The sequence below is a fragment of the Gymnogyps californianus genome, chromosome 2, assembly GCF_018139145.2.
Source record: "Gymnogyps californianus isolate 813 chromosome 2, ASM1813914v2, whole genome shotgun sequence".
In the NCBI taxonomy this organism is placed as follows: domain Eukaryota; kingdom Metazoa; phylum Chordata; class Aves; order Accipitriformes; family Cathartidae; genus Gymnogyps; species Gymnogyps californianus.
Genome location: NC_059472.1, coordinates 118,066,804 through 118,091,162, shown reverse-complemented (window position 1 = coordinate 118,091,162; position 24,359 = coordinate 118,066,804). Strand labels below are relative to the sequence as shown.

At 42.3% G+C, this 24,359-nt stretch overlaps 1 protein-coding gene across 2 annotated transcripts; it reads right to left on the bottom strand.

Moving 5' to 3' along the window:
- Positions 1–482: 482 nt before the first annotated feature.
- CTNNB1 (catenin beta 1) lies at positions 483–23,877 on the bottom strand. 2 transcript variants are annotated; one of them, XM_050890748.1, is made up of 16 exons: positions 23,664–23,877; positions 8,981–9,041; positions 8,270–8,497; positions 7,879–8,132; positions 7,551–7,789; positions 7,265–7,466; positions 6,787–6,931; positions 6,233–6,336; positions 5,807–6,145; positions 5,387–5,545; positions 4,305–4,424; positions 4,002–4,152; positions 3,789–3,910; positions 2,520–2,580; positions 1,544–1,764; positions 483–1,256 (listed from the first exon to the last, which is right to left on the bottom strand). In XM_050890748.1, the coding sequence occupies exons 2-15, from the start codon at positions 8,991–8,993 to the stop codon at positions 1,556–1,558; spliced, it is 2,346 nt and encodes a 781-aa protein (XP_050746705.1). In that variant the 5' UTR covers positions 8,994–9,041; positions 23,664–23,877; the 3' UTR covers positions 483–1,256; positions 1,544–1,555. The 2 variants fall into 2 exon arrangements, with proteins under 2 accessions (XP_050746705.1, XP_050746706.1); XM_050890749.1 differs by lacking the exon at positions 1,544–1,764.
- Between the last annotated feature and the right edge of the window lie 482 nt (positions 23,878–24,359).

Below are 24,359 nucleotides of genomic sequence, written 5' to 3'. Positions count from 1 at the left end.
TGAAAATGGGTTTAGGACACCTGAAAATGGGCTTAAGCTACTGAACCAGCTGACAGCTTGTAAGCAAAGGATCTTCATCTGACCCTAGTGACAGTGCACACCTGAGGAGAGCTGAAGTAACACTGAAGAAACACTGTTCTCACTTTTTGAAGCCCAGAAGTGAGTGTGTGGCTGGCAGGCCAGGCATGAAGTGTAGTTGCCTCCCATCTGGCTAGACCTGCCCCATGCTGAGGAACCTGCCAAAAGCAAAGCGGGAGCAGGTCAAGGGGAAGAATACTGCCTCAGAGGACCGCAGTAGGAAACCATTGTCGTTAGGACTCGGGGCTCTAAAGGGTAACTATTCCTTAGTGGGATGAAAGAGGTAAATGGTTCTTGGCTTCCTCCCCTAAAGTACTGAGGTGGTTGTGCAATTCCAGGACAATTTTCAGAAAACTTGTTAACACACAAATATACTTTATGATCTGAAATAATTTGACACAGAGTGAATTAAAAGTTTACTTTAATTTTGAACCATTTTATAACTGCATTTTTCTCATGAAGCATCTGTATCACAGCAGGCTACAATAACTTTGGGATAAAAGGCAACTGGTAAACTGTCCAATACAAGGTTCCAAATAAACAGTTCTTACTGGCCCCTACCCAGACATATCCCAGATAAAGTTTTTGATCAAAAACATGAAATAGATCCACCTGCTTATTTTAAGCATATTAAAAAGGAAACTAATTGGACCATTTCTATTTGTCTAGTTTTTTATACAAAAAGGCTACACAATGTTACACTTTATTCAGAATACAGTTAGAGCGATTATGAATTAGTGTTCTACACCTTTACTCAATCCTTAAAAATTAGAAACTGCTGTAGCATATTCACTATAACTTAATACTACGAGAGACTTTAAAAAAAACTAACAACAATTACTGCGAAAAGAAAGGCTACTTCCAAAGCAAGCAAGGTCAGTACCATTACAGAGATTTAAAAAAAATAATAAATTTTTAACAAGCAAGGCTAGGGTTTGATAAATTCCATCTTGCAATTCATTCTTGTGCATTCTTCTTTTCTTGAATCACTCCCAAAATCCATTTGTATTATTACTCCTCGACCAAAAAGGACCAGAACAAAAAGTTTACTTCAATTGTTCCCATAGGAAACTCAGCTTGGTTAGTGTGTCAGGCACTTTCTGAGATACTAGCCCACCCCTCGAGCCCTCTCAGCAACTCTACAGGCCAATCAATGCAAGTTCATTCAGATGATACAGCTGCAAAGAGGAAAAAACACAGGTGTCAGTGTTCCTGAATAAAGGGCTGTTTTAACACATTAAGACTGCACGAAGCCACTGCACAAGACATTACAGTTAATTACTTCCACGCTTCACGGCAGAAGTCAGTTTGGAGTGTACTGATCGTGTTTCCAGAGCGTTGATTCACTATTCTGGCACACTGGGACCCAATTGAGCCAATCCCTCCCTGCCAACCAAGTCCTCAGTCCAGTCATTCGTTTGTCTCGTTTTGTTTTGTTTTTAAATTCAAGGTTGGAGCTTCTTACCTAAAGGATGATTTACAGGTCAGTATCGAACCAGGCCAACTGATTACTGTCACCTGGAGGCAGCCCATCCATAAGGTCCTGGGCATGGCCAAGATCTGGCAGACCATCAACTGGGTAGTCAGCACCAGGGTGGTGGCCACCCATTTCATGTTCCATCATAGGGTCCATACCCAAGGCATCCTGACCGTATCCGCCAGAGTGGAAAGAACGGTAGCTAGGATCTAAGAAAGTTAAAGGTGGCAGAGGGAAAAAAAGCATAATGTTAACAGATGTTAGATGCATCAGAAGCTGCAAGTATCAGTGTGTGAGAAGATCTTTGTAGCCATCTAATTTTTTTCTAGTTCAGCCAAGTTCAAAACAATCTGTTGCCTGCCCTTAATGGCTATTCCATTGTTCGAAACAGCCTTCCAGTATGATTCTGCAGACAAAGCACACTGCAGTCAGAAGCACGAGCAGATTCCAGCCAAGCCATTAGTCTGCACAATCAACAGTACTAAAATTCAACAATACTGCAGCAAAACCAGGCTCCAAGACTGTAGACTTGCTTCTGAAAGACTAGTCAAAAATAGCTTAGAATCCTTAGGGATAGGCTTGCGTTCAAGTCTATAGACACTTACAGACTAATACATTCAATACCAGCTTTTTTGTTTTAAAGAAAAACTGCACTCTTGGAATTGTCAAGTCCATTTGCAAAGAATGTAAAAGATTTCTGGAAACAACAGCTCAGCGGGAGATTCTCCCACAAGACTCAGACAAGAGACACCAGTTTTGCACGTTCACATGGCTCCCATTTCAGTGCCGCCAGTGGTGTTGCAGAAACTGGTTATTTGAACTGGCAGTTCCCCATCCGCCTGCCAGTTTGCAATACCTTGCTGAAGAGTAATTCACTCTTCATTCATTGGCAGTTCTCCTTTAAAAATCTATGACTTGACTTCATCCAACTTAAGTTTAGCCAAGGAGAATGGAAGAGACATACCATCTGGGCGGTATCCAAGAGGTTCTCCCTGCGCACCAATATCAAGTCCGAGATCTGCTGTCTAGATGTACACAAAAAGTTACAAAACAGTTTTAACGTCAGGTCTTTGGGCCAGCACTGGTAATTCTGAGTTTAAAAAGTTTTGAAGCTTGCCCCAGATCCCTTTTTAGCAACTCTTGTGCAGTGAGCACTGCAGCATGGTACTTCTGTGAACATGAAACGCCTTTTTATCTAAGCATCTGCGTCCAATATATAACAGCCAGATTTAGGGATAGGAATCCATAGATCACTGCAAGGAGGGTTCCACTTGGGAATGAAAAAGATGGGGCAGGTCTAGGAACGCTCCTCCTCAGGTACACCTGCCCAACTCCTGCAAGTCAGCTGTTCAGAGATTCCCAAGCCAGCAATAGAGCTTTTAAGAGTTCTGAAGGGACCTCTCCCAGTTTGTCCAATTACAGAATTAATTGCCTGTCTGTAGTGCAATTGCATAACTCCAATCTCAAAGAGATACTCCAATTCTAGCTTTTTTTTCACATTACTGTGGTAGATACAGATTTTAGGAAAACAGAAAAGTAAGCACTGAAATAGTACAAATCAAGGACTACTGTCCTTCATTTAGTAAATACGTACAAGATAAGACAAGCTAGGCACCTGAATCTTAAGAATCTGGGGGAAGACAGAGACTTGGTGAAACCTTCCCTCTACCCCATGCACACAGTTTGTTTTCAGTCTCAAGTCACTGTGTAGCCCTTTAAGCATGAAAAAAAGGCAACGTGTGATAATCAGCCTACAAACATATTCAAGTCTGAAAGCTCAATTCTAAGGAGTACACAAGTTGCATCCCCACCCCAAGATTATTAGTCCTACATCGTTTGCCTGATAGAAGCCTCACAGGATATGTTTTATGTTTATGCTTCCCTCATATCACTCATGCCTCAGTTTTTGCACTCAGAGTTCATTAGGTTCTGACAAGCAGCACAGAAATGTACAAAGTTCTATACAGCTTTGCACGCTAATGGACATAATGAGAATTATAAACTTTAGGAGCAGTAGAGAATGGACTCTTCCCGTCTGCAAGGGAAGAAGCAGCTCTAAGGCTGCTTGCCACAGGTTCACTGAACCTGACGTGTAGAGAGAGTAAAGAAGGTACAGCCATGTGTAAAGCTGGGCCTGTATCACTGACGGCACCTGCACTTCACTACTGGAAGGAGGGAGGACTTGGAAGTAAGGTCTCCCCAAGGAACCATTAATACAGAAGACACGACTCACCTCGTTCCAGGCCATTGGCTCAGTCCGGAACAGAGAGCTTGTCAATTCAACCGAAAGTCGCTTCTTATAGTCTTGTGGTTTGTCCTCAGACATTCTGAACAGCACTGCAGCTGCATATGTTGCTATCGAAAGGAAGAGCGATTTTAGTAGAGGTCGAGTCTTCTAGCAACTTTTCTAACACAAGTATGAAGCCTATCTTTTAAGTTCACTTACCAACACCCTCATTCCTAGAATGAAGCAGTTCTGTTAAAGGGGCAGTTGCACCTTCAGCTTCAATTGCTTCAGCTGCTTCCTTGTCTTGAGCCAGTTCACAAAGTACACCTGCAGCTACTCTCTGGATATTCTCAATGGGAGAGTACAACAACTGCAACCAAAACACAAGGGTTTCTTTAGCTCTTCTACTTGAAATGAGCTCTTCAGCACAATCTGACTTAGCAGTTCTACCAAGGAAGCGTAAGAGCCATTTTACTAGTTTTCCTAGTATGTACTACAGCATTGTCTTGAGCTCTTACTTACCTGCACAAATAGTGGAATGGTATTTAGACCCCTGATTACAATTCGATTATGAACATCACGTGCAAGAATATGCAGGGCTCCAGTGCAGCCCTCGACAATTTCTTCCATACGCACACCCTCCTAGTTAGGGAAAGAAAAGGCATTTTTTGAACTTGAGGTATTGCGTGCTATCTTCTAAAATGACCGTCAAAAAGCTGATCAGCCTGTCAACAAATCAACCAAACTTGTCCCCTGCACATACCCCCTTCCCCCAACAGGGCTCATATCCACTATCTACTGCTGGCCTTCAAACTTAACATCCCTGCTAGGAGTTGGCCCAGTTTATCCAACTAAATTCAGTAAGTGAAGCATCTCAGTGGAACTCCTCCCAGTGTTCTCATTTTTATTTCAGTTCATTATGAACTTCATGTCTGACAACACTGGCTTTTCTTCCCCAAGCTAGATCAGCTTGGCAGTTTACTAAGTTTGAAACAGTGGTTATCAGTAACAGAGGGGCCCCCTCCTGCCTCTGCAAGTATTAACTACGCTCCTGTACTAGTAGGTACTGCTTCCATTTGCCCATGCTAAGGCAACTTCCCCTTTGTTAATGTGTTTAACGGGGCACAAAAATCGAGACTGATCTTGCCACACTGACCTGGTACCTAAACAGGTAACAAGTATGGAGCCTGTACAACTTCTCAGTACTTTTACAGCTCTGATCACCCTTGAAAATATACAATAAGCTGTGATAGCATTCTTAAACCCATACTTCTAAGGACGAGGCAGTTCTGGTTTCCTAGTAGAGAACTACTTGCCTTGCCAGAGTCGGCAAAACGAGTATTTTTGTGATCTACAGCATTCAGAATTAAATGCTCAAGAGCTGCTTAGTAAAATAAGAACCAAGGTTTTGGCATTCTTGCTTAAGAAAAACTTCAGGTCTGCCAAGACAGAATTATCAGCACGCCAAGAGAACAACATGAATTGGAGCAAATGATAAGACAACAGCTATTTAGACCAAACAATACATGGCTGAGGCACACTGACAAATGAGGAGTTTTAGAGACAAGTTTTACATGTAACTTCAGTTAGTGGTGGCCACTTACCACGAACTGCTGTTGTGTTCCACCCATAGAAGTGCGTCGCTGAGTATCTTGATGTGCTCTAACCAGCAACTGAACTAGCCTCGGAATAGCACCTTGTTCACGCAGTGGGGCGTGGTTTGCAGGACAGAGCGCCAGATTGCGGATCAAACCAACAGTAGCCTGCAGTTAAGAAGGGGGGGGGGAGGGGGGGAGAATAAGAGCATGACAGGCGTGCTTGCTGTTAGAGATTTCTTTTCTTAATCAGTTGATCCCAAATGCTTAAATCTCAAAGAGACAACACTAAGTTGCTCAATTGAAGCAACTTTCCTGTCAGACAAATTACATTCCCCAACACCTTGGAAACAAAGCATTTTTCACAGTTAAAGTTAAATTAAAAAAAGCACCAGTTTTCAGCACTGAAAGCTGTTAACCATTATTTACCTTGATCAAAGGCCAGTGTGATGGCGGGTGCAACAGTTTAACCACCACTGGGAGTCCATAATGGAGACGTACTGCATTTTGAGCCATCTCAGCTTCTTGATGTCTGCTGGTGAGGTGACGGAGCGCACAAATAGCAGGTTCTGTGATGTCTTCCCTGTCTCCAGCTCGAAGAACTGTGCGCACAAGAGCCTCAATGCCACCAACCTGGCACACCATCATCTTGTTCTTGTAATTGTTGCAGGTAAGGTTAGAAAGGATGCCAGCAGCACAAGTCACAACATTAATATCATCTGATCCTAAAAGCTGAACAAGAGTTCCTAGAAGGCCTTCCATGCCCTCCTGCAAAAAAGAGAGAAGAAAAATTTAGTCTCTCTCCTCTTCCACTATGTTGGCTTTTGATCCTGATCCCTTAGAAGAGCCGTTTACCTGCTTTGTTGCAGCATCTGACAGATTTCTCAGAGTCCAGAGACAGTTCTGGACAAGACGCTGACTTGGATCTGTGAGGTGGAGTCCCAAAGCTTGCATCCCACCTAAAAGATGGTACAGATTTGACACCGTTACTCAGATGCTCATCTTGTGAACAGTCAGGTCCTTCTCCTCCTTGACGTCTGAGAGCGTATCTCTCAAGCTTCTGGATCCTTCTTGGCATTAGTATCATAATATGGCTAGGCCCTGACCCTTCATCAAGTAGAAAAAAACCCCTGATATTCTCTTTGTGACACTGGGTCTTTTAAATGTATGCATATTCTAAGGGGACCATTCTGACAATGCTCAGCCACCCAGCTAACAACATAGTAGACTTACTTAAAACAGACTGCCTTTTATACTTCTGTATACTAAAGACCTCCAAAACTAGTTATCAACTGAAGGACTGATCCAGGTTCCATTTTTGATGCTGGCAGTTTCTGTTCTTGTGTGGAATGTACTGATCCTGAAGTACTGTATAGCTTTTTAAGTTACCATAGGTACAAGGTACTTACCAGCCTCAACAATAGCAGGTTTGTTGCTGGAGCAGACTGACAACACCTTCAGCACCCTACTTGTGGTCCACAATAGTTTCTCATAAGTATAGGTCCTCATTATGTTTACTAGAGCCTGGGGTCCACCACTTGCCAGAATAATCAGCTGAAAGAGGGCAAAAATAATGTTTATCTGTCACTTCCTGTGCATGTCAGTAGGGAGTAATTGTTGCTGGCTTACACCCATCATAGGTTACAGATATCTCAAAAACGGTTCACATCTGCTGGTGCAGTCTGTAAGTTTTGCAGTCTCACTGTAACCACGACTGCATTTCTGCAAAATAATTCCTGTGTCCCTCACCTCTTGCAGGGTCAGGACTGACTGGTAAAGGCCCAACATGGCCGAAGATTCAGAATAAGGAGGTCAGTACACAGGAACTGTTAGGCCATTCAGAGCAAGCTCACTCGTTTTAAGTGCTTCAATAGCAGAGGCACTTACCTTACTTTCTTGATTGCCATACGCTAAAATCTGAAGGCAGTCCGTTGTGATGGCCAAGAATTTGACATTTGTTTTGTTGAGCAAGGCAACCATTTTCTGCAGCCCGCCAGCTAGACGGACAGCCATTTTGGCTCCTTCCTGATGTAACAGGAGATTGTGAAGAGTTGTAATGGCATAGAACAGCACAGAGTCCACTGGGGATCTACAGAAGGAAAAAACCTTGTGAGTACCTGCACCTACCAGTACCAACTAAAAAACGTAAGTACCATCTTAGTAGTCCACATACCCAAGCATTTTAACCAAAGCAGGGATGCCTCCTGATTTGAAGATTGCCAACAAGCCTTCACGGTGATGTGAGAGGTTGTGTAGTGTACCTGCAGTACAACGGGCTGTTTCCACATCGTTTGTATTTTGCATGGTACGTACAATAGCAGATACCATTTGAGGAGATCTCATAATAGCATGGCGAGACGCTTCTTTTTTGGATAACTGATGAACCATAACTGCAGCCTTGTTCACCACCACCTACAGAAATATTTGAAGAAAGCTTTTAGTTTTAAGGTCGTTGAAGAAGCCCCACAAGCAGGCTACACTGAGGCAAAGAAAACGTTTACCTGGTCCTCATCATTCAACAGTTTGGTCAGTTCTGGGATTGCACGCGTTGCAAGTTCAGCATCATCTTGGTAGTTTATCAAATTAACAACAGCATGTTTTAACATCTGGGATGGCTCAGCCAGGCGTTGCACATTAGTTGGATGAGCAGCATCAAATTGTGTGGATGGGATTTGCATTCCTTCATCCAGTGTTTCAGGGAACATAGCTGCACGCACTCTCTGAGCTCTAGTCATTGCATACTGGCCATCAATATCTGAAACATAAGATAAGTCGTCACCCCAAACAAGGAATAAAAAGCTTATCTTCTAGATTGGTAATTATTCAGTATTTAGGTTTCTGTATTGTTAAGCTGCATGCCTAAGCAAACCAGTGTAACAGAAAAGGCCTTACCAGCAACTTGCTCCTGGGTAAAGGATTGAGAGAATCCCTGCTCCCACTCGTACAGCACTTGTGTCGTGTCCACATCTTCCTCTTCAGGATTTCCCTTACCACTCAAGGAGGGAGCAGTTGTTGTGGCACCGGAATGGATACCAGAGTCCAGATATGATTGTTGCTGCCAATGACTGACTGCTGCTTTTCTGTCTGGCTCCATTGCCATATCCAACTCCATCAAGTCAGCTGTAAGAAATCATTGTTGAACAACTAAGTTTAGTTCAATTACTCCAGCATGTATTAATCCTTCAAGAGATGACACAGATTTTGAATGAAAATAAACTGTTACAAACAACTACCTCAACCCAGCAGAGGTAGCACTGCAAGTGAGACAGCGGTTTTAAACTGAGGCTTTACGTTGAACCAATGCAGACATCTATAAATCCAACTAACAGGCAGAGCAATCAATGCTATTGTGACTGTCTTAGTCTACTGCTTAAAGGTTCCCTTTTCCACATACTATGATTGTGTACTTAATGGACCCAAAATGCTTACGATGACAAACTTGTTTGCAGGTTTGAGTTCCAGTGTAAGGTATTACTGCAGTAGTGCAGACATTATTCAATCCAAGTGACTAAAAAGTTAAAAAGGGGGAGTAAGGAGCCAGTTTAACTGCTCTTTATTAGAGCCGCTAGATTCTAATAACAGAAATTGTAATGCGTTATATACCTTGAGTTGCCATGTTCCTTGTTGTACTCCCAGAACTTCTTCCTGCTACCTTTCAGAGACCCTAAAAAAGAGCAAGGTTAGAACTTATTAAACACTAATCAGAGCTAGTAAGACAAGATTTCATATTAGAACGCTAGAATTGCAAACTAAGACTTTGCACATCTTGCCATTTCATTACTACAGTGAGTATATTCAAATGCTAATTAGCAAACCCCCATGGACAGAGATTCAAAAGAATGAGATGTATCACCCAGACTTTTTCTGGCAGACTATATGTAAGATATATTCTCCTCTTAAAGCTGCAAGAGAAAAAGAATTGAAGACTGACCATGACAGAGCCATTTTTTTACTTCTCTATCCTTGCATAAGATCAAGTCCAGACATTAAATGCCACAGCTTGGACATGCCGCAAAGACAAGGGCTAAATGTCAGACTTCCTCATTTCCCTCAAAGACAACTACTCTTAAGATACTAGCAAAACTGTTCGATACAGGGCTACAACACAGATTTTCATGGGGAAAGCTGAAATGACCATTTAAGGCAAGCTGCTATTATTTCAGTGGTACAAAGAGTACCTAAAAAGTTATAATTGAACCTCCTCCTTTACTCCTTTCCTGTACCACAAGAAAGGCTTCTTCCGACACAAAATATCTTGAAGTGAAACTGAAAATTGAAGCAGCCTTATAAACAAATGCTTTCCTTTAGTTGCACACATTAAGTCACCAAACTCTTTTTTTTTTTTCCCCCACAGAAAGCCAAGATAATTGGGGGCAGGAGGCTGAAATACGATCAAATGCCCTAACAAAATCTTCTGTATGCACCTCCATTTGATATCACCAAGCAGTACGTATTTGTACCATAAATCTGTAGCTGTGTCTTCACTAACCCAGAAAGAGAAATTCGAGGCTACAGCTTCACAACAGGTCACTCAAAGCTGTCATACTTTTATTTCATTTGCTCCCCTTCCCCCCACAGTCCAACACTGTTTTCAGCACAGACACAGAGCTGGTGACAGCCTATTCTGGGAGCTAGCCAAGCAGAAACATTTCTAGTGGTAACTAGTGCAGTGAGCAAAACCATCTCTTCCAGCAATCAGCTTTCAATGTGCCATTAGGTGTTAGGGCTATGCTGATCAAAACATTCCTAGACAATGAAGTAAAGGCAAGCCACTAATCTCTTTAAAGGACAGGTTTGCAGTACTGTGTCAGGAGAACAAAGTCCATTTGACGCTGTATTTGTGTAAAGACAGATTTCCCAGTTTAAGAGCTTCCTTCAGGAGTACTTTTTAGAAAATCATAATTAAACAGAAGACAGGCCTGCAGTTTTAAAAGTCTCACTGAATAGGTTAGGCATCTCTGAGGCAAGCTTATATTTCACTGTCTCTGAGCCAGCTGCAGGATACTCCAGCAGCTCCTGAGCAATCTCGTTACTTTGCTGTACAAATGCCAGTGCTGTTTGTCCTGACTCTGCACTCCCACAACTTTTGGCAGCAACCCTTCCCTGGCTCTTTTAAAATGGACAGTAGATCTGCATCTGCAGTAGATAAGCAGCATTGAGCTGATTTAAGACGTAACACAACATACAGTAAGTACCCTCCTATGCAGTTGGAAACACTTAGGTCCCTAAACTGGTCCTACTCCACAGCCTGTAAGAGAGTAGCCAACTTGGAGTCTACTCCTCACAATCTGCATGGAGGATGCACTGACAATACAAGCATTTTTTTCCAGTGCCTTGAACACTGGATTCTTCCAACATGCTGTTAGGGAGTCTGGGAGTAGCAGTGGTAAGGGGAAGGAAAAACTAAGTCATGCTGTCAGTTCAGCATTAATACAAAAATTCTCCCGAGTAGCTAAGTTGGAGGAAGTGCCTACACAAAAGCTTGATAGCTCCCTGCAGGTCTTATGCATTACTTTGTCAGCCCCACTAACACCTTCCAAATAGAAAGAAGTGGAATAGCACTAAAAGTGAAATTTGTATCTTTGCTCCCTGTAGTCCTCACTGTCAGACACAACATTTCCAATAGAAAACTGGGCAAGATCTAGCTGCTATATGCAATTCGCAATATGCTTAGCCCAAAAGAAGATCTATTTTTATTGTAACCTTTCCTGTCTCCTCCTATGAGGAGGCTGCTAATAAAAATAAATGATCACCAAACTACTTTTGAAGTTAACATACTGGTAGATGAACCAGTCAAGAGCATTGACTATGCTTGAGATATTTACTACCACCTCAGATTCAAATATGCACTACGGGGCTTGAGAACAACGTTTATAATTTCCTTCCACTGTTGAATGCTGCACAAATGAAGGCAGCTGGCTTACAGCAACTGCATTCTGAAATGGTTGTTTCAGTTTCAGCAGTCTGAAGAGATCAGAAGAGTAGCTATACCATTAGGCACAATCCAACAGACCAGACTAGCCACTGAACTGCAACACTATTCCAAAATAAAGCTGAAGAACATCTACAAAATAGCAATGAAGAATACTGATTAAGTGTTCAGAAATGCATTATCAGTCAGATATTCAGTCTTTGAAATGCTGACCTTAGATCAGCCTGCTAGCTGCACCTGAAAGTTTCTAACATCCTAATCTGCATTTCATACACCTGTAACCCCCCAGCAATTCCAGGTAGCATTTTTTTTATTTAGATGGGAAATTGGTTTTAATCCTAAGAGTTCAAAATAACTGCAGACCAAAGGTAGCCAGGGAAAAGGGGTACATTCCATTTGGTTTTAGGGTTTCTGTAACTGAACGTTCTCCCATACTTTCCTTCCCATTCTCTTCTCATTTTACAAGGCAGTAAACTGAGTCCGGACAAGCTGCTGACTTTGTCTTCCTGCATGTCACTGACAAGGTTAACCACTACACTTATGAAGTGAGCAACAACCCCAGACTAGATACAAATGTTTGCGCTGTTCATTTTCCTGACAGAAACTGGGTCAATACATTCGGGGTGGGGATGAGGTGGTGGAGGAGCGGAAATAAAAGAGAAAAAAAAAACCCTGCTAGGATAATTAAGCTTGTAGTCTTCAACCATAAAGCATATACCAGCTCCTTTAAATCGCACTCCTATTCAAAGTTATTGGAGGACACGACTAGTGACAATACATTGTCAAGGTCAGTAATACAGATCTTAACCATCAGGAAGGACTTAGTATACTTTACAAACAAACTTTAGCATAACAGCAAGCTTCTGTAAGCCTCACTATTTTTAAAGACTACCTGGTACTCGGAAGTCAAGTCTGAATTCTGATAAATGTCATGTTATACAGAAGTTCATATGGATGGACTGTATGGATGGAGTTATGGGAACGTTAACTTCTTAAAAACGTCCTCCTCCTCCCCCATGACACTACCCACTTGTTTAGCAAGCATCATGAGCTTTGGGTTTAAATGGAGGCTGGGTTTTTTAAAATACATATTAAATTCCTCATTCCTCATTAAATTCCTTCCTTCTCAATGGAAGACATTGCACTAGACTGTACTGTGTACCATCAGTCCCAACCTTGCATTTGAATTCTAAAAAACTGAGAAAAACAGTTCTGCAAGCTTAGCAGGCCTATGAGCTAATAATTTCAAGTTACTACAGAAGACGATTCTAATTTCTTGGTTTTCAAAGGAATGAAAGAGAAGGAGTATTTTGATGATGAATAAAACTTAGGTATTAACTTCTGGTTTTGGAGAAGAGTTAGGCACGTGCCAAGAAGTCAACAAGTCTATAGTATTTCTCAAATCTGAACAATAATTCTGAATAGCTTCAGTAAAACCTAGATAATTTTCTTTCTAAAGCTGTTAAACTCTATTAGGACACAGAGCACAGTGAACTGTTTACTTCTCTGTCTTACAGAGTACAAGAACTATGAGAATAGCCTATCTAGGGGGGTGAATATCAGCCTGACATTTACCCGCCTGGTACATCAAGACTACAGCACATTTGCACTTCTGCTGCAGTTTATCTAAGATAAACCCATTTTTATTGTCAGCTAAACCAGTTTGTTAGCCTACAAAACAGATCATATTTGCAGCTTGTATTAAATAAAAGCATGTCCATCTTCTTTCAAGGCTACTATCTTAATAGAATCTCTTCATCAAGATTGACTCAGATTACACCTGACTGATCTGATAAGCAGATCCCCTCCCCTTTGTAAAGCAAGTCAAACTTAAAGTTTGCAAGTCTTCCAGAAGTCTTTTGCTTGAGAGCAGCATGTTACTAAACCTTGTATGAGAAATCAAGACTGATACATCCAATCACCGTGATCTACTTAAAGGGAACACATCTACTGACCATGTTTTCATACATCTCTCTCTCTGTCTCATCTAGGACAGGCCAAGCAACCGCATCTTTAAATTAACCATCAGTGCTGAATGACACATTTTTTTACATAGAACAAGTAGATCTTACACTTCTTGTGAGTTACAGCAGTTAAAAACATGTATCATCTACATACAAGTGAAGAGAAGTACATGTACTGGAAAACAGTTTTTCTCTAAGTGCTCTGAAGTTATTGCAACCATTACCAAGGTGTTACTAGAAGCACTGTTTGGGTCTAATTTTGTAACTGGTCTTGTTTCAGGCAGCTGCCTGCCAATGATGTTGCCTGTGTATCTGCTTTACAAAGAGTCAGTAGCCAAAATATACAGGCAACATGAGTTCCACAACTAATAACACCAGATAACTACAGCACTCATTCCTATGACCCAAGAACAGAAATATAAGAACTTAATGTAGCAGAAGCTTCCTAATTAACCTTAGTTGTCAAGTGGAGGATGTGGGAAATACATTCAATTAATGATTTTTAAATAAAAAAAATCCTTTGATCTTATCCTGGAAGTTGTTACTGTTTTCTAGAAAAGGAAGCAGGGGGGAAGGAGGAATCATTTAAGTAAAACAATACTGATAGTGGAAACATCAAAGAAGCTTTCATGGTATAAAAGCTTTCAGGCATGAGTGGCTGACATGTCTCCTTAAGCAATTTTTGGTCTAACCTACCCCACAGCTATAAGCACTCTTGCAACAGGCAAACCTACTTCTCCTGCTTTTAGCCTTATGAAGACATGATCCAATGGAAATAGTCACTTTAATATTCATTGGGAATAGCACTAAACTGATTAACAGGAAGCCTAAAAAGTTATTTTTCTTCCTTCAAAGAGGGAAGCCTATAATCAATTTATACCTGCCTACTAACTTTTTACAAAAAAAAGAGCCAGAAATCTTAGACTAGCTGAAGAAAACATGGCAGCTACAATTTGAGAGGGAGTGAAGGAGGGAGAGTTACAGGTGACCTATAAGAACTGATTGCCTATCCACAGATGAAAACAAGGATGGTACTTGTGGAAAGTAATGATCCAAGGTATTTACATTCAGTTTCTAACTTAGACAATTCTAGTTTTGTATTAAGAAGCAAGATAACCTGGGGAGTTAAAAGGATTGTCATTTGCCTTGTAGGTCTCAATTTAGGAAACTTTCGTTTTGTATCTTCAAAGGCTAAACAAGTTCAAGAATTTTTACCACTAGAAATCTGTTGTAAACTTCTAATTATTCCTTATCAAAATGGGGATAAAGTCCTCTTCTCCCATATCCTCCCAGATATTCCAAACAAAACTTAACTTTTAGGATTTTTATCTGGCTTCTATTGAGCTCTGGGGTAAAGTATGTGTTGTAGGTAATTTTGGAGGCCCTTCATGCATCAGATGCTTCTGTAAAATTGGTAGAAGTCCTGAACGTACAGTTTCAGTGTTGTGCGTTTTCAGGGATTTTAGAAGCTTGCTGTAGGAATGACAGTTGGTGTTTACAATTTTTCTATGCAATGAACAGAAGATACTTTATTTCAAAGTAGAAACAGATGCTTGAGTTTCACTCTGAAGACTTGCATTTAAAAAAATTTAATTCTTCTTGTACAAAGGTACCACACAGGATTAAATACAACAGTTTTCCTTAAATACATTCCATATCCACAAAACAAGTACTGAACAGCATTCCCATATTCTGTCTGAAGTAGCAGCATTTGCAGTCCTCAGTCACCTTCTCCACTCAAAGGAATAGCTGTATGCAGTGAGCGCAGATTATTTTGAAGTTAAAGTTATATGCAAGCATTAGAGGGCCTTGATTCTTGTGAAGTTAGTCACTCACCAGTAGTGACTTCTGGATTAAGAGATTCAGTTTTTCAAATCCCTCCTCACACCAGCAATTTAAGGACCTAGATGGACAAAAACTACTATGAAACTCATTGAAAACTGGTTCTCAAATGATTGTTTAGGGCTGTAAATTATCACATTAAACAAAGCAATGGACCACCTGGATATTTTTGGAGACAGTAAAGTTAAGATTTACCTTATTATCTATACCAGAAATCAGAATATAAAACTTCACATTTTTCATATTAATGTCAGGCTTCCTTCTGCTTTCAGCAAGCTGATATTTAATACTGGATAAAAATATCTTGTCATAGGCCATCTGAAGATCTCCTAAGTAAATGGAAGTAATTTATACAGTACGTAACATCAAAAGGAAACAAGTCAAACCATACAGCCAACTCTAAAAGGAAAAAACCACCATGGGTTTTCACAGTTCTAAAACATTTCTATCTTCTTTCAGGTTAGACGATAGAAACACTCATCTGTAGCCTTCACTACCACCTCAGAAGAAATGCCACAGCAAGAGATAGAGCAGCATTACTATATTTAAGTGATGTGCCAAGACGTAGCAACCTCAACTATTTCAGTAGTTCCACTGAAAACTAAGAGATATCAATAATCTTAACCTGCATGCCACAGCACATGCCCACAGTGAAATCCAGCTTACTGATCCTAGACTGCAACAGAACAAACTCATTCATAAACTTTAACTCATGACAAAACTGCTCTGGTCATTTCCTTAAGTGACATTTACTTAACATCATTCCCTCCAACCACTAAGCAAGAATACTTCAGGCCAGTGATAAACTCAGTATCCTATATAATCCATCCAGCCCGAATTTATCCAAGCTAGAAGACTTCAGACAATGCATTCTACTGATGCCTGCAGAAAGTTAGAAGATGCCTTGCAAACAGCAATACATTCTATTTTAGATTTAGCTAATCGGATCACAGTAAGTTTGACTCTAAACTCGGAATATACAACAGTCTTAAGCTGTTCTTTAAAATTTCTTATTATTAAGACCTGAAAGTCTAAGATCTGTTTCTCCTATCAAACATTAGGAAATTAAGAAACCTGAATAGTATCTGCTTTACTGACCTCAAAGGTTTACAGGTTGCAACTTCCAAGCTTTAAATATCCTTAATATATGCTGAAAGAGGCAACAAACTAGCTCAGATAATCCACAGAATTAAAGTGGAAGAGAGGTATTTGACAGCCTAAGTGACAGACTGACAGAGATCTGCCAATGCTCACTACAAATTACCTCTGCTTTCAGCCGCTGTTTTTTGCTGCTTCATTTCCACTTCATTATTTCTTTTTTCCTTCAGGCATCCCAGTTTGCTATTACATCAATTGTTCTGACTTTTCAGCCTTTGTCTTCTGCCTTAGAAATTATCTAAAAATTCCTTTCCATAACATAAAGGCAGAAGAGCCTCCCTACACTAGCTTTTTAAGGGTTTTTTTAATAAGAGTTCATTTGATGCCACATCACACAATAAAGTGTTATGCCTGTCTATTTTCAGTTCTCAGCAATCTAAGACCAATTAAGAGCAGAGTAGAGTTTCTATTCGCATGCTCATTACTTAAAACAAACAGCATGAAAATATTTCTGTTCTTGCTAGACTTCTCTAAGTTGATTACAACTGCTTAATGGAACTGAAGTGCAGGCATCTGGTAGTCTTGACTAGACTTAAACACTGGGTTAGGCGTATTAAAAGAGGATTTATTCCTCAAAAAATGTCTAGTGAAGGAAAGACTCAGGTTACAAGATCAGAAAACTCGAGGCTCATCTTTGAATCCATGCAGCCTTAAGCACACATGGCAGAGGGCAGGGAAAGGGGCCACAAGAACTTTATAACACAGCTGTAAGGCTCCATTGTACCACACTTCACTTCCATTAGGACTGGAGCACTACGGAGTGTTCTGATACTACAGGACACTCACCTGTTTTACCCTCCCCTTCCTCCCAAAAGGGACAGCAGACTAGTAAAGAATCACACTTCCTAGCCAGCTTGCCAAATGATCAACCGTGACAACTCATTAAGTTTCAAGTGCAGTTGAGACTACAATGCAAGTGAAATAAGATCCACGTTTTATTTTGCTCACCCTAAGTACAGAATGCCACTCAGAATATAGGTAGTTTTAATCGATCACTGAAGAGCAACTTTAGCCACCGACCAGAAGTTTAGGTAACAAAACATATCAGAAATGGACTTAGTGAGCTTTCACTGCCGGATGGGATCTCTTTCAGCTGCAGGCATTAAGTGTCACTGAAACACAGCACTTGGAGTAACTAAAACAGCATTTAGGCACTAACAGCTTGTGCAATTAGTCAGGGTCTTCACAGGTACTAAGATTTATGTACCCTTTTAAAAACAACCCATTAGAAGTTTCAATAAAGCAACAGTTAACATTGGTCTGAGAGCCATGGACAGCCAACAAATACCTGAAGTAACTAATCTATAAAATGATGAGAACCTAGAGGAAAATTCAGAACAAGCACATCAGGTAAGTTACTAAAAAAAGTAATAAAGTTCACCTGGGCACTGATCTGCACAATCATTCTAAGAGATGAACTTTCAAACTTTAGAACCTGCCATGAAGCCTTCTCAAAAATGAAGCTGGCAATATCATATAAAGGGTCTCCAATACCTTTGATGCGCAGTACTTTACTCTTTAGGACAGACATTTTAGAGCAACTTTGGTGGAAATTACATATTGATAGGACACCTAGAGATGTCAAAAGGTACTTGCTATCAGTTACCTACCACCATAATTTCTTACAACTATCAGTGGTGCCCTACAGAATTTTGTTTGATGCTGGCCAGAGCCTAAGGCTGCCAGAGTCACATGCCTGGGCATACTATGCAACATAAAGACCACACCTTTTCACACAGTCCCACACTCTTTGCTACTTAAAAGCATACTTATACTGTAGTAGCTGAAATCTCACAGCACTGGATCTTGTCACTTCAGAGAAGTTACAGTGTTTGGATCCACAGCACAATTATTTTGCCCTTTACCTAGAGAAACATTCAGGAGTTGCAAGAGGTCTGTCAACACAATCCTTTATATTCAAAGTCATGGGCAAGTAAGCCAGCAGCTTCTAATGAGATCTGCAAACAAAACAAAGTGATCTTCTCAAAGAGAGCTACACTTTCTGCACTGGGTATTTGTTTGTCCTCTATAGAAATCTCTGGTTGTTTCCAAGAGCTATAAGCAGCAGCTGTGCTCAAGCTGACAGAGAAATTATCAGGTCATGTTTGAAAGTAATGGTTTAAGAGAGCTTTTCACTGGCAAGTATACTGCAACACTAGCAAAATCTATCACTTGGCTCCAAGTACCTACATATCCTTCTTCACTGTCCAAGAGAGGAGCTGATGATAATCTTAAATGTTAACATGATATGTGAGGAACTGCTTCAACTACTAATCAGGTGTTACACATCCAGCTCGAGAACAAAAGTAATAATCTTCTCCATATAATGTACATATCAATCCTTCAACAGCAGTTTGCAGCTCAGTATTAAAGGGCTGGTATGACAGTTTCAAGTTTATGAATTTGCACTAAGTTCATAACAAGATTATCAACTCAAGTACTCTTATGTCTTAATTGTTTTGACCAACTAAGCACCACCAACTCATGCAAGTAACCTCAAAACAGTTATTAAGTCACTTCTGTTCAGCAATGGATTTACTTTGAGATCTTTTGGTCACCAGCAAGCATTTCCAATTAGGGTTTCATGCAGCACTATGTTTGAGTATCTTCATGGCTGGGCAAAACATTAAGAGCAGCTTTGTTATCCCAGCTTAGAAAGTTACCGCCTCTTATTTGCAGGACACAGTTCGGTATCTACATTATGCACACTCCTGCCTTTCTCAGTTAGGGATGAGCTAGTGTTTCTATCTAAGGTTTAGTTTGCCAGCAGTACTCACCTAATAAACGTGCACTGATTTGCAGCTTTTGGTCCATGTGCCCCTACTTCCACTAAGATATCTGTAGTACAGATGGCAGTAGCCAGGATCAAACATCATACCTAGCCACATACAAAAAAAGCTGCCATCATGACCATTTAGAGATAACATATGAGAACTTAGACAAATATACTGTGTTTCATTTAACACTAATAGAGTTCAACAACAAACCACTGCCAGCCTTCAAGCTTCCTGCCCACTTAGTTTTCAGTGTCAAAAAGATACTTAATGGTTCTGCAGTCATTTATCATGATTGCGTACATCACTAACAAGAAGGTTGATGGTCACTGTATTACAGAAGTATGTTTCCCTCCTGTGTAGAACTTAAAACATTCATTTCCACTCTAATACAGCAACAATTTAGCAAACAATCTCCCTTCCAACCAATAAGTATCTAACCATAATCTAGTTTCTTCTTAGGCTGCAACCATGTAGCCAGCCCTGAACATGGATGTTAAACATTAATCTCCATGGTTTAAGAAACCAGAGTGATTAGTCATAATTGCACTGACACTAATGGAACACTTATGAATCTGAAAGTGGCTGTCTTTGCTTGTCTGTCAGAATAACTATGTATTTACAATAGGACATACCAACACTCCAAAAAGTACTGTTTAAGCAACAAACATGCTAGTGAAGTCTGACATTTTAAGATGTTTCTTCAACTCACTTAATTACAGCAAACTGACAAGGCAACAGCATTTATCAGCACCTTTAGGATGTTAAGATTTCTGGCCACTGGAGGGCACCTGAATTGTTGCCAGGACAATACAGAACTACTTGCTACAGTTGCTGCAGAGTTGGCAAACTTCTCCAATTTATACAAGTCTATTTAGCACAGTAAGCCAGCCCAGGAACACTAGTTCCAGCAAATATACTTACAGTGCACACTGTGCATTTGCCAACTCCAGTAAGATCCAGCTAGCTGATACTGCCTTTTTAAAAGCAGAACCTAGAATACTAGATTAACTCTTTCAACCTTTAAGGGAATTAATTTATTCCTTAAACAAGGCTCCAGAGTTGATTTAGTATTAAGTAATAAAGCAAGTACTTTACTTCTGCAATACTAATCCAGCCAGTGTACATTGTTTCCTAAAGCAACTTGGAATGTTAAGAAAAAGTTCTTCTATAATGAAAGCTGTAAAGCAACATCTGCACCCATACTTCCCAAGGCAACAACAGCATAGGACACATTTGCTTTCAGATCAAATCACAGTTAACAGATTCATGAGGGCAGGGTGACCTACAGGTATACATTTCACCTGCTCACCTTATCAATTTGGTGTTCCATACAGACAGAAATGCCAGAATAACACTTCCATTAGTTCTCTCCCTTGCATTTGAAGTTACCTGTCAGTGCAAAAAACTTTCCTGGCTCCTTTCTTCTCACAAAAGGCAACACAGGCTACACAACACTAGCATATTAAGACATTACCTTCTTGGACTAAACCCTGATCACAGACTACAGCAAGTTTTACCTTGGAATCAAGTGCCAGAAATGGGTATTAAATGTTAACCACTGTCAGGCTACCTTATGTTGGCAAGTCTAATCAATTTAGTCGGTGCCTAACATCAAAGCAGCCCAAAACAAGTCTTCCAATGCTTAACTAGAAAGTCATCAATACTGCCCTGCCCATCCAACCAGGATAATCATTTTATCTAAAGAGACAAGAAAAGTCACGTGCAATACTTACTGCCAAGGAGTCCGCAGATTTTTGCAAAGTTAATGCGGTGCCATTTCTAAGTTACCACACAGTCACCCAGCAAGGCAGGGGGCTCAGAGCTTGCAAATGCATGCTGTGAGGACCCAAGAGCAAGCCCCAACTGCCTGCACAGTTTCTCACAAAGTTTTATCAGGCTTCATGAAGTATGATGTTCAAGATAAGTAAGGGCAGTCCGGATTTTCCTGCCACGGTATGCAGTCTACCAGAGTCACAGAACAAGTTTTGCTGCAAGCAACTGCATGATCACCACAACCCTTGCGTTACCAGCTTTAACTACGAATTAACACGAGTGATTTTGATTACTGCTGTATTTGCACACTAGTCTGCCTACTAGACGATATTTTGCAGAAACATTCTTATCCAGGAGTTTCAGACTGCACATTCAGACTTCAGTTTATAAGACTGAAGCTTACAATAGTCATGTTTCCTGCCCCATTCTTGCTACTTCCCCTTCTACCCCTCAAAATACTGCAAAATTAGTTTAGAAAGCCACTAGTACTAACTTGTTGTCTTTACATCTGAATTAGTTTTCTGAAGTATTGTGTTCTGAAGAGCTAAACTTGAGTTTTTGGTGATGTTAAGTCACGAAAGACCAACATCCAGTTTCACAAAGAAACTGTACGTCTTAAGGGCAGCCAGGTTTCATGGCTGAGATTTGATAAGCCAGTTACTGACGCACCACAATCAGAGCAAAACGCTAGTGTTCATAGTAGACTATATATCAAGAAGAAGCCCAGCTTATTTATTGCTTAGGCAAGAAAAAGGAAGCTTGGTTTACTAAGGCTGTAACACAACATTTGAAGAACTGACTTTTTCAATCAAGCTTTAGTTTGTATTAAATCCTTGCTTTTAGAAGCTATTGTGCATTGCATTGTCCTTTCCATCAACATGTTTTTACTTATTTCTCCCCTAGACTCTTTGAAATGAGCCATAGAGACCAACATGAACATTCCCACGCATATCAGGTTATACCTAAACAAAAAATATCTAAACTAATAGCTAAGCAAATATGACATTTCTTTAGAACAACCCCAGAACAGCAAGACACTCGATATAATTTCATACTGAATAGCTGAATTTAGAGAGCCTTAAAGCCTTGTCTAAACACCTAAGTAGCCTCATTTCAACAGTACCAGCCATTAGGCAATCGACACAGTAGCCACATACCTGCAGCTGTCAGCACCTTTTTATTAAAAGTGCAAGATTAACATTAGGTTCCTGGACTGTCAGCTACTGAAATTCACATTATAACTTGGCCCAATAAACACCCATAAGTTTTGCCCTTTGTGCTGTTTTAAAGCCTTGCAATAGTACCTTTCTGTCATTCAGAAGCAAAATCATAATTGGTAAGTTGCTCTCTGGTGTGTCTGAACTTAATATCAAGGAAAACCCAATCGTCTTTCAGGTAGTTTTCTTGTTTTTGCCTTTACTATAGTCTCAGCACATAAAGATCTTGTTTTACTAAAACCCCTCCTTGATTTCCGTCCATCGACCTCAGCATACCAGCCCAGCCTCTTTCCATTCACCACTTGCATACTTTGGGGGATGGGAGGACCACAGATGTCTGGAATATACGGAGTGTCAGAACAATGGCTGTTCCATGAGAAAGAGATCAAGAAGTAGCTGATTACAAAGATCAACACTGCTATTCCTAAAGTCACAAGTTGCCCACAGTACCTTCACAGCCTGTCCTTTCTTCCCAGAAGAGATAATCTTCAGTAGAGGTTTTTGGGAAGAGATTCAAAAAGAAGCAGCCCGACGTCCTACATCAAGTTTTAGCTAGGGAAGAATTTAAGGTTTTGCTAGATTTAAGAAGCCTCGGTGTTCCAGGAGCAGCTAATCATGCACAAGAGAGATGAACTAAGCTTTTCGGGAAAAAAAAACCAAACACATCTGGAGCTCCCTGTTTCACGCAAAATCAGAAACAAGTGCCCTATATCCTACTGGGAGTAACAGCAAGTTGCTTCACACACCTCAGAAGTGCGTTAGTTTGGGAGGTTGGAGCCGCCGTCGTCCCCGCAGTCGGCCACGGAAAGCAGCAGGCGCTTTCCTTTGCGGCGTGCGAGCCCCCACGCTGCCCAAGTCCTAAGTCATTTGCTACAAGACTCTGGTAACGTGGGTGTTAAAAACTTAATTTGATTGCTCCCAGCTCCGGGGAGCTTCATTTCGGTGACACCCAGAAAAAGCATAACCTCTCCAGCAAATATGCATGCAACTAAGACCGAAAACCCACAAGGCAACAGATTAGTTATCTCCCGCTGACTACGGTGACCGTGATTAGTTAATTGTATTCGGTACAAATAAACCCGTCCCCTGCTCTCTTCCCCCTCCTATCACCAACGGTGGTCTGCAGCCCACCGGCGAGTCAGTACCTCCCTCCGCCCTTGGGGGGGGGGGGGGGGGGGGAAAGGCACGAAAGTACTCCGGCCTCGGCTGCAAACGCAGCCGGGAGCAGAGACCCACGGAGACCCGGGCAGCAGAGACTCGCCTTCTCCTGCGGACCCGAGCAACCACCCCCTCGCCCCAGGACGAGCTTCCCAAGAGACACCTCGGGAGCTGCAGCTGCCGCCTCCGGCAACCACGCAGCTGTCCGGACCTCCCAAAACAAGAGCCCTCTCCTCCTTTCCTGTCCGCCCCCCCCCCCCCCGCCTCTCTCCCACCCAGGCAGCGCCCCCCCGCCCCCCTCCAGCCCGGTCCTTCCCGCCTCGGCGCCGAGCACACCCTGGACCCCCCAACGGCCGCGGGACGCAGCGCCCGCTCCCGCCTGCCCCGGGGCAGCGGCGGCCGCTGAAGGGAGGGGGGCCCTGCCCAGGCTCGCCCCAAGTTCCCGCCGGAGAAAGCGGCACTAACGTTGCAGGGAGGCGAGAGTGCAGGGTCCCCCCGGGCTCCGGCTGCTGCTGCTGCCGCCCGGGCGATCCCGGTCCGGTCCGTCTTTCCTTCCTTGTCCCCCCGCCGCCTCCTCCTCACTCAGCTCTTTGCTTACGGCGGTGCCCCCGCCGCTGTCCTCCCAGGTGGCGACCGTACGAGGCGCGGTGTTAGTCCCTTTGCCCCGAGCGCCACTGCTGCTCCCACCGCCGAACCGAGCGAGAGGCTTAAAATGGCGTCGCTCACAAGGAGGTTCTTATAGTGAGCGTGGGACTCGGCTGTATCCTGCCGCCGCGGCCGGGCCCAGCGCGCAGCATTCCACAGGCACCCAGCGCACAGTGCAGGGGGAGGAGAAATAGTGCCCGGCTCCCAGGGCGGAGGGAGACAGAGAGCAGCAGCGGCGGGAAAGCGGCCGCGAGCAGGGGGAAGGCCGTGGCGGCGGCGGCGCGGCGGGGGGAGGCAGGGCGGGCCGGGCCGGGCCGAGGCGGCGGGGAGCGGCGGCGTGAGGGGCGGGCGGGGGGAGGACGGCGGAGACACCTTATTCCGGAGGTGGGGAAGAAGGATCCGAGTTGCCGGCTGGGAGCGAAGTTGCTGCCTGAGGGTGGAGTAGAGGCGGCGGGGGAGGGGGTGCAGCTGAGGGGATTAAGCCCGGGGTCCCGCTTGGGGGGGCGGGGGGGGAAA

Coding starts and splice junctions, on each gene's coding strand:
- CTNNB1 (XM_050890748.1), bottom strand. Junction 5,546..5,806: donor CACACTGGCCTTTGATCAAG/GTAAATAATGGT, acceptor TCTTAACTGCAG/GCTACTGTTGGTTTGATCCG. Junction 4,425..5,386: donor GAACACAACAGCAGTTCGTG/GTAAGTGGCCAC, acceptor TTCCCTAACTAG/GAGGGTGTGCGTATGGAAGA.